Source organism: Notamacropus eugenii, chromosome 3 (genome assembly GCF_028372415.1).
Source record: "Notamacropus eugenii isolate mMacEug1 chromosome 3, mMacEug1.pri_v2, whole genome shotgun sequence".
Classification (NCBI taxonomy): Eukaryota; Metazoa; Chordata; class Mammalia; order Diprotodontia; family Macropodidae; genus Notamacropus; species Notamacropus eugenii.
In genome coordinates this window covers 127,575,056-127,591,482 of record NC_092874.1, presented here as the reverse complement: position 1 = coordinate 127,591,482, position 16,427 = coordinate 127,575,056, and the positions used below count along the sequence as shown (strand labels likewise).

The window sequence follows — 16,427 nt, the reverse complement described above, 5'->3', positions numbered from 1 at the left end:
AGAGTTACAAGGGCAAAGGGGGGAGGAGGAAACCTTACATGTAAAAAGAATTACAAAAGAAGACGTGAATATTCTACATACAAATACAGTGCATTAATCCTAGGCACTTATTCTCCCAATGGAAAAAGTCATACGTTAAAGGCATCTTTTGCTACCTCCATCTTCCTCTTCCCTTAAACTATTAGTCTAATTTAAAATTCCTTTATGCCTGTAGCTGCAAATATAATATTCCTGTGAGTCTTAAAGGGAATATCTTAAAAGTCTAAAAGGAAAAAACTTCTTTATGAAAGTGAGTATTGTATTGATAATACTAATAACAAGCATTTATATAGTGCTAAAAGGTTTGCAAAGTATTTTATGTTAGTTCATTGGATCTATACAAAAACCCTGAGAAATAGATGCTATTATCTCCATTTTACAAATAAAGAAATTGAGTTACTAAGCAGTGGCACACAGCTAATAAGCATCTTGAGGTGGTATTTAAATTGAGGTCTTTTATACTCTAGAAGCAGCACTCAATCTCCACTTATGCCATTTAGTTGCCCAACTATGATGATGATAGACAGACAGACAGAGAGATAGACAGATAATAAATGCCAAACTTTCTACTCCACAGAGCCTGAAGGAAAGGTTTTTCTTCTAATAAATTAGAAAAAGACAAGATTTCATGAACACCTTTGCCTATAAACTCTAGAATGGAATGAAAACACTTTACATAACAAATTCTTACAAGGTTTACTTACTCTTATTTTTTTTAAACATACAGGAGGATTAGTAAATGAGTTTGGTTTTATCTTTCAAGGCTTTAGAAAATAACAGAATGATACTTTAATAATTACAGGCAAATAGAAGTGTAATTACTCCCCCAAGGCCCTCCCCTCCCCAAGCATTAGCAAGGCTGCTACAGTGGATAGAGTGCTGGGCCTGAAGTGAAGATATGAGTTCAAATCCAGCCTCAAACACTTACTAGTTATATGACCCTGGACAAGTCACTTAATCTCTATTTCAATTTCTCACTTGTAAAATGGGGATAATAATAGCACCTACCTCCCAGGGTTGTTGTAAGGATCAAATGAAATAATATTTGTAAAGTGCTTGACACAGTGCCTAGCATATGGTGGGTCCTATATAAATATTAGCTATTATCATCATTATTATTACATGGTACTATTTTCAAAATGATTTTTTAAATGTTTCTCAAAATAAAATTTGGGAAACGAAGGAGCTAGTGTTGTTAGCTCATAAGAGTTTGTTTAAACATATTTTTGTTAAAATAGTGAGTCTATTTGCATTTCTGTGATATTCCCAAGAAGGGATGTGAAACTTGTGATTGTCTTTTCAACACCTTTGCTTGTGCTTTTGAAGCATTTTGTTTGTTTGATGGCTGCTTAGGTTTTGGAGACTTTGGGAATATTGGTACAAAGGTGTCCTTGGGCTTAGCTGAAATATTGTGAAATATCAAGAAATTATTCTTGTGGAGGACAGGCAGCAACCAAGCTGAACTCTCTTAATATTTCCCTACACATAATTTAAAATAACTCCCCAAATCAAATTTTGGAGTGGCAGAACAATAGGTCAGAGTAAGATATTGTTCCAGCCTAAGATAACTTAGAGATCAGCAAGCAAAGTCTGTGAAACCTGGGTCAGCACAGCCCCAGAGCACAGTGTCTTGGAGGTAGCTGCAGCAGCAACTTCAGCCCAAAGATGGTAAAGGGGTTGGACAACCGTCAAAAGAGATTCAAAGGGACACTTTGTTGGCACTGGGTGCAACTGCACTGATTGGCAACTTTATTGCCCATAAACAATTCTGCACTGCAGCTCCAGGGCAGAAAGCTGGTCTTGTGGTCAGTCACAATGAAGCAGAGACCCTGGTCAGAATTCCTGGGCCAAGAGAAGTGCTCACCCATAAAGAGAAGCAAATGGAATGGATTAGAACCCAGAATCCAACAATATGTTTTTTACAAGACACACACTTGAAACAGAAACACATGCACACAGTTAAATAAAAGACTTTAGCTAAAGTGAAAAAGGCAGAGATAGTGATCTCGATCTTAGACAAAACCAAAGCAGAAAGAGAACTAATTGAAAGAGATAACCAGAGATATTACATTTTGCTAAAAGGTACCATAGACAATGAAGCAATATAAAAATTTTATAGCAAATTTCTCTGATAAAAGTTTCATTTCTTAAATATATAGAGAATTGAGTCAAAATTGTAAAAATAAGTCATTCTCTAATAAATAATCAAAGGATATGAATAGGCATTTTTCAGAAGAAGAAATTAAAGCTATCTATAGTCATATAAAAATGTTCAAAATTACTATTGATTAGAGAAATGCAAATTAGAAAACAACTATGAGGTACCACTTCACACCTATCAGAAATGAAAAATGCTGAAAAAGGGAAAGAAACAGGTATATTAATTAACTGGAGTAGTAAACTGGTCCAAACATTCTGGAGAACAATTTGGAAATAGACTGAAAGAGCTATAAAACTGTATACCCTTTGACCTAGCAATACGATTACTAGGTGTGTACCCCAAAGAGATCAAAGGAAAAGGAAAAGGACCTATATGTACAAAAATGTTTATAGAAATTCTTTTTGTGGAGACAAAGAATTGAGGGAATGCTCATCAACTGGGGAACAGTTGACCAATCAATGAAAAAATGCTATCCACTTCCAGAGAAATAAGTGATGAACTCTGAGGCCAAACTAAAGTATAATTTTCTTGCTTTTGTTGGGTTTTTTTTTTTTATGACTAACACAGAAACATATTTTGTGTGAGCTCACATGTATAACTGACATCATTTGCTTGCCTTCTGAGTGGGTGGGAAAAGAGTGGGAGGGCGAGAATCTGGAACTCAAAATTTAAAAAGAAAAGAATGTTTTAAATAAACAATAACAATTTTTAAAGACTATTGAGGGCAGGTGACTACAGAGAATTTAGAATTCAAAAAAAATTTTTAATGGAGTGTTAAAAATAAATATTTTTTTTAAAAGGAGAATGATGCTAAGTAGAAAAGTCAAAGACCTTGAACAAAAGAAAAATAATAATAGAAAAACAAAATGTGGAAGATGATTATGTTGACTTTTTTCAAATATAGATGAGACCTGTAGTAATAATAGTAAAGGTTATAAAATCCACTTAGGAACCTAATTTTTCCTCTCCTCACCCTTTAATACTGCAGCATACCACTATAATTGTTAACTCTTCCATTGGATTTATTCATGGAATTCTACTGTCTAAATTATTTTTAGATTCTTGTTAAATAATGACCTAGATTCTCCAACCTACAGGTTAGAAACCAGGAATGTAGCAACATCTTCTCCATAGGAAACCCCTAACACTTTTTCTGCACCTTTCTGAACCTGTTCTGAAAAAGAACAATGATTTTCTAGAGCCAATCAATCAGAAGGTTAATCCCAGGGGAGAATATGGAAAGACAGGTTAAAAGTAGCCTGGCATGTTCCCCAGAACAAAAGGGAAGGTGAGTTAAATGGATAGATAAGAGAAAGGAATTCAGTCTATCTATCACCTTTAAATCTTGATGTTAAAAGAAGATTGGAGATATTCTGGGGGGAATATCATGAATGGAAACATAGGGTTTTTCATTAAGTGTGATTAGTGAGTTCCCTACCTAAGTCTTCATACTAAAAGTTAATTTAGTCTAACACCTCTCTCTGGGGAGCTTAAAGAACTTTTTAGACATTAGATAATTAATTCTTTTGAGGGATATTCTTATGAGGTCAGTAATACTATCATCATTTGTCAGATAATGAAATTATCTGATATATATAATTTTTTGGCTACCAATACATTATGAAACAGGTAAAATCTAAGCTTCTTTGCTTCCAAATTGTTGCAAAAACCAAGAGTCTGAGCTGCTTCAAGTATAAGAGCTTTCATAATACAAAGGATCACAACATTCAGAGCTAGATGGGACATTAAAGATCGTGTAACCCAAGTACAGATGAGGACACTGAAACCCAAAGAAAGAAAATGATTTGCCCAAAGCCAGAACTCCTAGAAAGTGGTAAAGCCAGTGCCTGACCCAGCTTCAGTGTTCTTTCTACTCCATCATCTAAAAAGAGTTGCTTTCCCGCTAGCATGTAAAACAATATCAATGGCAGCTTAATAACTTGTTCAACAAAACTCAAAATTTTTAAACAAATCAATCTGTCATGAAGCACTGACAATGACTTTGAAATTCAAGGACAAATGTAACATTCATTCAGATTATGATAGCCCCTTACCCAGAGAATGGTGAGCAGAGAGCATTACCACTGGTGGCCACCCCAGGCTTAATCAATAATTGGGCTACAGGAGTGGGAGGGGAGGGATGGGAGGACACAAAAAATAGGGGAAGCCATGAACTGTAAATGAAGCAATACCTGTGGCTGTAAAATCTGCCACTGTTGTCTTCAAAGCCTCCTTTATGGCCTTTATTTTGTTCAAATAAGATGCGGGGAAATCTGTGTGCAATGACAGTCCTTCCACTGGCTTGGAGGGGGCCTCCTTTTCCATAAGTCTGCTCTCCTTTACACGGCGCTGCTTTCCCCTCTTTTCGGGCAGCCCATCCTCCACATCCTGCACGGTGCCCCACATTCTCACTTTTTTGCCCTTTGTGTCAGGGGTTTCTTGGTCCATACTTGGTGATGTCTCTCTCTCCATACTTTCCTCTTGGGTGTCTCTGCCATGCTTTTGCTCTTCCAAGACCCCCTGCTCTTTGGAATCCATCTGGGTCCCTTCTGTGGACACTCCTATGGTCTTTCCCATGGTCTGTCCTGTGATCTCTCCCGTTTTCTCTCCCATCACATCATCCACTATTTCACTCTCTTCTGGATCAGTTAATTCTTCTCCACTTTGATCATTAATCTCCTCTCCTTGATCCATTATTTTCCTGAATTAAAAAGATTAAATAAATTATTATACAATTATAAGAGTTTCTAGATATAATAACATTATAATCATCCATATATTTTTCTTAGAATTAACTTGCTCTCATCAAGGAATTTTCACAATATAGACACTATCATTTGTAAAAATGTTCAGTCATATGCAGAAGACATTTAAAGTAATGAGCAAGACTAGAAAAGTAATAAACAAATCATAAATAAATATGAACTGCTAGATGCAATAATCTAGTTTGATAGAGACCATGAGAGAAACTTTCCTAATCCCTTCTCAACTCAGTCAGCAATGAATTCCTAAACAGAGTCGTTTGGACAACAAAACCCAAAAGCCTGCTTCCTCACCAACTAAGCAATCTAAATTCTGGATCAACTACTTTCATAGGACTTTTCTAGTTTAGTTAATTCCACTGTTAGTAGACAGAACATTTGCAAGAATTATGGATTTTTTCCCCAGTAGTGATGATACATTGTCACTAATTCATTTAGTTCCCTGCTAGGAATTTTATAAGGCAACTATCCAAAAACTGTGTTAACATTTCTATGCTGTTTAATTTAAATACAAAAAAGTCTTAAGATAATGGAAATCTAATATGTGTTAATTTTAATATTAAACTACCTCTCTTATTTCAAGGGAGGATTAAGGGGACAAATCTTGTCCTTGTTTTAATATATGACGTTATGTTTCCTTCCAGTACAGATAATATGAAAATGTTAGATTAGGCCCAAGAAGGGGAAACTGGACTACTTCTCAGTTTCTTTTGACTCAAATGTTTTTTCTTTGTAAATGTATCACAGATATTCTTTCTTTTATTTATATATATATATATATGTATACTGTATATGTGTGTGTGTATATATATGTATATATACATACATATATATATCAGTGACACCTCCCTCCCATGCCCCCAAAAATCCTGTCTTATAAGAAAGAAAGTACAGTCCAGCAAAATAAATCATTAATTGTGTCTGAAAATGCATCTGAGGAGTCCTTTGCACTCATCAGAGTTCTGGAATCTTTAAAGCTTGTTGCCCTTTACTACATCACTGTAGTCATCTTGGCAGTGTATCTATCTCCTGGTGCTATTTGGCTCTATATTAGTTCATTTTTGATTCTTATCCCTACCTCCAACCCTAGTTGCTTCCCAAAACTATCCTGTAACTAATTTTGCATCTATTCTATATATACTTACATACAAACATGTGGTATCATCTGCTCAAATTCAAATTCCCTGACCACAAGGACTGTTTAGCTTTTCTCTTTGTATCCCCATTATTTAACATGACTACTATCATATAATAAGCACATAATAAATGCTTACTGATACTTGAGGGTCATATTACCAAGAAAATCACAGTTTAATTACTTTTTCCAAAGAGGAAGAAGGAGGAATAAAATTATGCACTAAATGTGGAACAAATCCACTGTTAAAGAAAATTCCTTCAAGTAAATTTGAATTAACGTTAGACTACTTTAAAACCTTTCAGGGTTCATTCAACACTCCTCCACCACCTACCACCACACAATATAAAATTAATCCCAAAACAAATTCATCTAGCAAATAACTCACTACTTGGCAAGAATTGTTGGGGAAAGTGGAAATCAGTCTGGCAGCAATTAAATTGGACACAATTTAAATTATATTCCACAATAAATTCAAAATAGATATGATTTAATATTAATGGTTACATTTTTTTAAAAATTAGAAAAGAATGACACCAAGTACCTTTCATATATCTATTAGCTGAGGATGAATTCTTAATCAGAGAATAGGTGCAATTTCAGAATATAAAATAGATCATTGAAAAGCTTTTGTATGAAGAAAATCAAAGCAACTAGGAAAAGAAAATAATTTAATGACTGGGAAAAAATCTTTTATAGCAAACATTTTTGATCAGGGTATGAGACCCAAGACGCACAGGCAACCATTGGAAGTATAGGAGCTATTTCCTCACAAATAATAGCTAAAATATGAATAAATAATTATCAAACAAGTTATTAAAACCATATAAAATACTGTTTCAAATTACTAATAAGAGAAATACAAATCTAAGCAACTATGGTTCTGCCTCACCCTCAGCAAATTAGCAAAGATGGAAATAATATTGAGTAGGCTACAAAATGACAGGTGCACTTATTCACTATTGGTAGAGATGCAAATCTGTCCAACCAATCTGGAAAGAAATTTGGAACTGTGATAAAAAAAAAAAAAAGATGTTTCTAAAATGTCCACACACTAACACAGAGATTACCACTATGTACATACACTAAGGTAGTATGACAAAATGAAAAATTCCATCTACACCAAAATATTTTCTAGCACCACTTTTTGTAACAGCAAAGAACTGGAAATAAAGAAGATGCTTATTGATTAGGCAATGGCTAAATGATTTGTGGTACACATATAAAACGAAATATTCTGGGGAAACAACCACGATGAACATGGGGAAACACAGAAAGACTGATATGATGCAAAATAAAATGAGCAAAGCCCAGAAACCATGCACAATTACAAGGTATTAGAATGAACAATCACCAAAAAAAAATCAAATCAATGATCCAAAATTATAAAGAAAAAGCATAATCCCAAAGAAGGGAATGAGAAGATACTCCAAACCCTACTCTAGAGGTCTAGAGAGAACATTGCATATACTTTCAAATTGGCTTCATGAGTTGATGGATTGTGCTGATTTTTTTTCTTTCTTTTTTCTTTAAAAATACTTGTTATATTTGCATAATCTGCAATGATCAATAACCAATCAGGCTCCTTAAGTATAACTCTTCTCAATTTCTGATGACAATAATATGGTTCAGAATTGCCACTATAAACTCCTCCACGTTGGCAAACAAATAGGCTTGACCGAAACCCTTGCTTGAAGGTTCTTCTTTAAACTATTGTTGGTTGGATAATTATTTTGATGGTATTATTTTGATGATGACATTCTTTTTGATTGGTGGGAATCTTTCTTAAATGCATTGTGCTGAATCCTTACTTGCTGAAACAAGTTAGATCCCACTGTGTTGGGGCTGTTATGAAATGGCTGTTAGAGAAAGGAGAGGGATACTAGGGAAAATTACAGTGATGTAAAGAACAAAATGTCAATATAATGTTTTTAAATTTTTAATTGTTTTTTTAAAAAGAAAGAGAATAACATGAAATTATAATCACTAAGCTAGGTCTCAAAGAAGAGCTTAGGGAAGATACTTCCCTCTCCAAAGAGGTGTGAAAGTTTAAGTATGGAACATTAGAAATGTAAGATTCTTTCAATGTATTAGTTCATTTTAGTGAATTTTTTCCCTTTTTTAAAAATTCTGTGTGATAAGGATGGTCTCTTAGGGAGCAGAGGAAAATAATGCAGTAGGAAATGTTGGTGATATAAAAACAAAAGATATCAATAAAAGTAAACTTGGAAAATATCTGTCAATACAAATCTTCCCAAGTTTCTCTGAATTCTCCATATTCCTTATTTCTTCCAGGACAATAATATTCTATTTTTAAAAATGAACATAATAAGGAAGAAAATAGAAAAGAAGAGGAACAATCTACTTCCCATAGACAGAGTATAATAAAAGAGAAGGCAAATATGGAGGGGGGAGTAGGGGAAGAAGAAGGCATCACATAAGATCAATTTTACCTGAATTTGGCAAAGGAAAGTCAAATAGGCAGACACACACAGTGTTTAAGGGATGGCAGAGTTAGGGAGCTAAAATTGTTAACTATTAAGGACAGATCATAAAGGGGTGATTAAAATGAGAAAATGAAAATGTAAGAACTTGAGATGGGGATCTGAGTCAGGTGAGAAAAGGAGAAGGCAAAGAAGTGACCACTTTATGAATTACTCATTTTGATCAGATTCCTTGTCTTTCTCTGCCTTCTTCTTTGTGAAGAGGAGGTAAAAGGAGAGAGCAAGGGGAGGAAAAATTTTAAAAGACAGGAGAAGGAAAAATCAATTAACAATCATAAGTAACAAGATAAATACCATTCATAACCATGAATATCAATGGTATTTACTTACCCATAATGTGAAGAAGTGCAGCAGAAGGAATTACAAAGCAGAATCTAACAATATGCTGAGTAGAATCTATTATGCTTCAGGAGAATTCAAAAAAGGAGGGCCATCCAGAGGGGGGAAAAACCACCAATAGGGGAAACCTTCCACTTTCCTTCTTCTTACCCATCCCCCATGACCCTGCAGGAAAAGCAATATTGCTGTTTATGTCACTCGAATGATTTGAGAATCACCAACTATAATACTTCCAAGTGAGAAATTAAACCACTGAGCCTTATTATCTACTCTGTAACTAAGCCCTCTGGACCCTTGAGTCATAGGCTTAGAGGGCAGTGTGGAACCGTGGGAGACCCTTGAGTACTGTTATCTGTCTTGTTAGTGTATCCTGGGCCTTGCCATTTACCCAGTGTTGAAGATTTAAAACCTCTGCAAGTCCAACTTCTACCCTGTAGCTGAACTTTTGTATATTACTATCTTCCCCAATTAGAATTTGAGCTTCCTAAAGGCAAAAACTGTATCATTTTATTTCTAATTTGTGTTTCCAGTGCTTGGCACTCAGTAGATACTTAATAAGTGATTTTTCATTCATTTATCCATCCATCTATTCATTCATTTAAGAGTGGTAATCATGATTTAATACCAGATAATAATGAAATTAGATATGATCAAAAGACATAGAGAGAAAAATTACATTTTTTCTTAAAGGCAACAAAGATAATAAAACAATATCAACACTTTGAATATATGCAAAATGTCAAGGAATCTAAGCACTTCAAGGAAAAGATAAAAAAAAAACAGGAAAAAATATTAGAGTAAAACTATAATAAATGGGTACCTCATTGCATTGGAAAAGGAAAAGCTACTACTTAAAGAACATTCTTCATGGGAGACGAGATTTTGTCTACAGTAAGAGAATGATAATCTTATAATGGGTTTAGTCCAAGGGAAATTCATACATTATGGGCCAAAGTGTTGCACCTCCCTGAACAAAATCACAATTCATGAGGGGTTATATGAGAGAAACTAAGATCACTTTCTCAAAGGAAGTTTACACCTCCCTGCACAGAATCACATTATAGTAGGGGGCATAATATGAATCCCCAAAGGCAGCTCAGAACCAGAGTGGTAAGGGGAAACACAAAACTACAGATATGATAAAATGGCCCTAAAAATAAAAATTGTTTTACGGTAAGGACAAACTGTAGGAATGAGTCTTGTAACTTGGGACAAAGAGTGACTCGCATCATATAACATTGCCTCCATTCATCAATGATTCCTTTGTTAATTGGTATTTTTAAAAGAAAGTAAAAAATAGGAAGAAAGAAGATTTACAAAGATAATAATATAGAAATATGAGAAAAGAGAACACAACCATGATAAACAGAGAGAATAAGGAACAATCAGAAAATAAAATTAAAGATATAATGCAAGTGAAAAGACGTAGTGAAGAAAATAAAACAAAGGAAAATTCTTTAGACAAGGGAACATTACAAATATAGATAGAGGCAGATATAGCTATAGTGATGGATGATATAGTTATATAGATTAGACACAGATATAGGTGTTCCTTAAAATAAGAGGTTGGATGAAAGAAAAGATTTTTAACTATATTTTATATGGGCAAGGAAAGAGATGGTTCAAAGCAGGAGAAGAAATAAAGACATAGAGTAAGTGTATAAACAAAAAACTTGGGGTAGGGCAGTCAATAAGTTAATAAACATTTACTAAGCATTTAATATGCGCTTGGTACTAGGCTTACCTCTACAGGCTAGTAAATACGAATGGAGGAAAGGCAGTAGCCAAATGACCAACATTAAATCATTAAAGCAAAACTGATTACAGGGATAAAGGACTGACTTAAAAGATGAAGAAGATAAAAATCAAAATAAAAGAAAGAAATGAAGGAAGGCACAAGTCTGTGAATAGATTATGCAAATTAATAAGATGAAGAACAAGTAGAATAGATAACAAGATCCAAAAATCTGCTATATGCTAGAATCACATCCAAAAATACATATAACAAAATGAAAATGAGAGACTAGAAAAAAATTTGCCATTGATGAGGTGATTCCTATGTGTTTGTTTTTTTAAAAAATATTTTTATTGCTATCTAATATTTTTACTTTACCTTCATTTGTGGATAAATACCTCTCCTATCACCTGACCCAATGAGATATCACTCGTAACAAAGTTTTAAAGAGAAAGAAGAAAAAATGCAGCTCAGTAAAATCAACATATCAGCTATATGTGGCAACACAAGCAATTCTCCATACCCATGGTCCCACACATCTGCAAAGAAAGGAGGGAATTAAATCTTCACAACTCTTATTTAGGACCAAGACTGTTCATTATAATTACACAATGTTCACTATGGAGGCTTTGAGAAACGGGGAATCTTTCTACTTATATTGTTGTACTATAGGTATTGTGTATATTGTTTCTTCAGTCATGCTAATTTCACTTTGCGCCAGTCCATATGTCCTTTCATTCTTTGAATTCTTTATATTGATTGTTTCTTACAATACAGTAATAGTCCATTAAATTCATGAAGCACAAATCATTTATATATTCCCTGACAGGCATCAACGTTGTTTCCATTTCTTTGCTACTATAAAATGTGATGCTATACATATTGTCATATATATGGGGCCTTTTCTCATTGTTGATTTCCTTGAGGCACATGCCTAGTAGTGGCATTCCAGGGACTGAGGATGTGGATACTTTAGTCACTTTCTTAGCGTACTTCCAAATTGCTTTCTAGAACAATTGGACCAATTCATTAACAATGCATAAGTATCTCTGTCTTTATGGAGTCCTTCCAACATTGACCACTTCCATCTACCACCATCTTTCTCAGTTTTCTGAGTGAGAAGCAAAACCTCAAAATCATTTTCTTTTCTCTTATTATTAGTGATTAGAACCAATGTTTCATTTGGTTATAATAGCTGACTAGTCTTTAAAGAATTGTTTGATCTTATCCTTTCATCTACTGTAGGATGGCTCTTGGCATTTTATATATAGAGACACACACATACATATACTCACATTTAACATATATATGTACACACACACATACATATGGAGTCCCAAAAGTCTTAGTTGAAGTTTTAGCTTTAATAACTTGGATTTCAGATAGTTATCAGAGATATTTTACACAAAGATTTTTTTTCCACTTGATAGCCTTTTTTCATGTCCTACCTCCACTTATTTTGCTCAGGCAAAAGCTTTTCAATTTAATTTAACTGCTAATTACCTATTTTTTTTTGTTTTCACCTCTTTGTCTCTTATTTAAGAATCCTTCCCTCTACCTCTGCCTAGCCATAGCTGTAAAAGGTAATTGATCTAATTCTTATCTAATATTTTCATGCTGTTGCCTTTGGTAGATTGTGTATTCAAAGCTTATTGTGGCAGATGGTGTAAAACATTAGTTGAACATTAATTAACACCAAATTGCTTTCCAGTTTCCCAGAAGTTCTCATCAAATAGATCTTGTATGTTCTTTGTTTTATAGAACACAATATTACTGAGTTAAATTGTAAGTTCCATTGATGTATTTTTCTTTTTTTTCACCAATACCAAATAGTTTTGATCATTACATTGGGTGATTAAAAAAAACAACAGAAGTTTTAATTATCATATCAGACAAAAGAAAATTTCAAAATACCAAGAGAAATAAAAAAGAAAACTATACTATACTTAGAGACAAGGAATTATTATCAGTTCACATATATTCATCAAATGGCACAGCATCTAAATCCAAAAGGGAAAAATAAGCTCACTTACAAAAATACATATATAGTAACACAATTGTAGGCATCTTTAATATTGCTCACTCAGAGCTGGACAAATCTAAACAAAAAAGGAAAATATAGAACAGAACAGAGAAGTTAGAGGTGAAAATTCTATGGCAGCTTCTTAATGTTCTGTTAATTTCTCAGCACCAGAGAGTATCTTTACAAAAAGAGGCCTTTGTGCAAAGGCAAAAAGAAATTACATATCATTTTTAAAGCAGAAATATTAAACAAATGCTTTATATACCATAATGGAATAAAAATAACAATCAGGAAACAAAAAGCAAAAGATAAAGGCCCAAATAGAGATTTAATAATGAGTAGGTCAAATAATAAATCACAGAAATAATTCATATTTATTTGAATGACAATAATAATGAAGACACAACATACCAAAATGTCTGGAAACCAGTTAAGGTAGTCCTCAGAAGAAAAAAATTTGTCTCTGAAAACGTATTAACAAAATAGAAAAATAAAAAATGGAATATATAAACCTAAAAATGCAAAAATACTAAATACTTAAATTAACAGGGCATGAAATAGAAATGTCAAACAACCCAATCTCATAAAATAAAATGAACCAGAAATAAAGAAATTATCAAAGAAGGAAAAATACTTGGTCCAGCAGATTCACAGAAAAAAATCTACTAAACATTTAAATGACAATTAATTTTTATGCTACACAAAATTATTCTCAAAAACTGGGGGAAAAAATCCACCAAACTAACTGAAACAAATATTGTCCAAAGACCTAAACCAGAAAAGTTTAAAGCAAAGAAAAAGAACAATAAGATCAATATTATTCATCAATATTGGTATAAAAATTAATAAAATCCTAGCAAAACCTCAATAGCAATAGATCTAATCAATTATTCATTATTACAAAGTTGAATTTATACCATGAATAAAAGTGTGATTCAACATTAGAAAAACAATTTAATTATTATTTTTAAGATACCCAAATGAAGTGACCACTATATCCACATATGCAGAAAAAGCCTTTGACAAAGCACAACATTCATTTAAGCTTTGGGGGGAAAACCTTACAGAAAACCTTCTATATTTTTAACATAAAATATATCTAAAACCCAAGACCAGGATTATATATGATGAGCAAACAAATATCAGAACTTTTCCCAATAAAAACAAAGTTGCCTTTCTCTATTAAAATAGAAGCTATTTATGGGAAAAAGCTGTCTTATATCTGTATCATTAGCACTTAGCACAGTACCTGTCACATGGAAAACAAGCATTTAATAAATGCTGTATCTACTTCACCAAAAAAAAATACGGTAAAAGGCTGATAAAAAATAAGTATACCCCACTGGAAGCGTCAAATATGACAAAAGGGTTTACCTCCAGATGTAACTTATGCGATAGCTAAGTTCTAAGAGTTGAACGAAAAAGCTTTCAAAGTTGGGCAGCATCCACATGAACTTAACCATACAATATGCTCACAAAAAAGCATCAAACCAGTGGCTGAGACATGTAGATATAGATATGTTTATAGAAACAAAATTGTTTATGACAACCATTTAAGATTAGGTCACTATCTCTAGAAATTATAGAAAGGTTATCGTTAAGGAATCCAGACATTGTTCAATAAAGAATATGTGATAAATTTGTAGAAATCATTCCTTAGATCATTGCAGACTGTGGAGTTTTAGCACTATTGAACATCTACAAATACATGGTCAGAATGTATTCTGACCAGAATCACCAGAAATACACTATCCTTTACAAACTATCATACCACAAGTCTGGGTACTACAAATATACACTATTCTATCCTTGAGAAATCAGTAAACCAACCCTGGAAACAAAGAGCTATCTCAGAAAAAACTCTTGGCCACAATCACTGTACAAGGTACAGGCCAGAATGGGAACATGACCTATGACTCCACAGAAAAATGTAAACTACCTTGAGTAAATACCTTTACAGCAGAAGAAGCTCCAATGATCCCATGGGAAAACTGGCACATGACCTTGGGCCATCCTGGCACTAAGCCTGTCTTTGTTCTGTTTCAATCTAATTAACCCTAATAGAACTTATCAATAAACATGCTAGTATGAGCCCTAGGACAGGATAGTCTGCCCCCTTACAATCATCCAAACACAAAATTAACCTATAAAAATTTAAGAAAATGTTTTCAATAGATGTTGCCATGCCAAATTTTCATAATCTCCCAATCATCAAAGAATAAAAAACTTTCAAAGTACAGCGATCTAGCAGAGAAAATCAAAACTGCATGTGAGCAGGCTACAGATCAGCCTTAATCCTTTCTTTCTATTGGAGATATCCTAAAAATGCTTTCAGCAAACCCGCAGAAGGTAAGCTTACGTCCCAATTTTTTAAAATGGCTAGGGCAGTTCCTGGCACATAGTAAGCACTATACAAATGTTAACTATTATTATCATTATTTTCTCTTATCCATCTCTACAATGTACACAGAACATTAAACATAGAAAATAATAGTAGGACAGCAGCTTGTCCCAGGGCAGTTTTTGTCAGATCTTCATCCAACAGGATTGAGAACAAGATATTAACAATAACTCACATTTGCATACTTCTTTTAAAGGTTCACCAAACATTTTTCTCATACCAGTCCAGCATTTTATAAAATGGGCAGCTGAGACTCACAGAGGTTAAATGACTGGCCCACAGCTACACAATCAATTAGTAAGATTCAGAGCTGGAATTCCTAAGTGGAAATCTCACTGAGCTCATGTCACTACTATGTAGTGGATACGTATAAAATCTTGAAAGACAACTGAAATCATTAAAATTTCCACTGTAGATCAGCAGACCGTATTCAATACAATTTGAAAGAAGTCCCTTAAACTTGTCTGCCTCAATTTCCCCATCTGTAAAATGGGGTAAAAACACAGCCTACCTCTTTGCAAACCCTAAAACACTGTATAAGTTGTAGCCATTATCATTACTATATTTCATAATGAAAAACTTGTCCGTTCCTTGCAGCCATTCAGCTAGCAGTACCTTTACATTTTAATTCTGGGTGATAGAAGCGTATTTTATTCTTTGACTACTTTCTTCTTCAAAGTCCAGAAAGGACTGAGAAACTTAAAATCTAAATTAATTTGATTTCGTATTGTTTGGAAAATGCAAGGATGGGTTGCCAGATATTCCCTAAGACCTATGAGCTCTTGGGTAAAAACAAACAAACTCCTGGTCCTTTCACGTTTGGCCAGCCTAACAGGGAAAACTATGCGGCTGCAGGGCTGGTGCCCATCTGCATTGGGGCAGACATGGCATCACGGAGAATTCCCCAGGGGATCACAGGTCCTAACAAAACAAACAAAGAAACCAGTACAGAGACCAACAAAGGTCTGACGACGACGCTGCCCAAGCACGGCAAACACAGGGACGACCAACAAAACAGAGGGCTGACCAGTTCCTCTGAACTGCCAAAGTAACAGGATGCTTCGCCTTAGAAACTCAGGGCGAACTACAACTCCCAGCGGGCAACGCGGTACACGGAGAACCGCAAGGGAGACTGGACCTTAGGGGGCTCTAGAATCGAGAAGAAGGTAGCCCGAAAGACTGCAACTCCCATGAGGCAGTACAAATAAACCGAAGTTCCGGTTCTCCAAGTTATGCCCAGTTAACTGCAATTAGCGCTCCAGTTCCCGCCTCCGCTCTTTGGGTTGACAGGAAATATCTTCCCTGGCGAAGAGCAAGCGGCCGCAACT

The 16,427-nt window shown here is 34.3% G+C and overlaps 1 protein-coding gene across 4 annotated transcripts in view; it reads right to left on the bottom strand.

The window, feature by feature from the left end:
* Positions 1 to 16,427, bottom strand: part of IQUB (IQ motif and ubiquitin domain containing) — an 88,897-nt gene that overhangs the window by 72,304 nt on the left and 166 nt on the right. For 3 of the 4 annotated variants that reach the window (XM_072652864.1, XM_072652861.1, XM_072652863.1), the window contains exon 2: positions 4,393 to 4,901. In XM_072652864.1, the coding sequence (XP_072508965.1) occupies positions 4,393 to 4,894 (502 nt within the window). In that variant the 5' untranslated portion in view covers positions 4,895 to 4,901. Of the gene's footprint in view, positions 1 to 4,392; positions 4,902 to 8,931; positions 9,106 to 16,427 lie in introns of all 4 variants that reach the window. The other variant, XM_072652862.1, reaches the window with a different exon arrangement.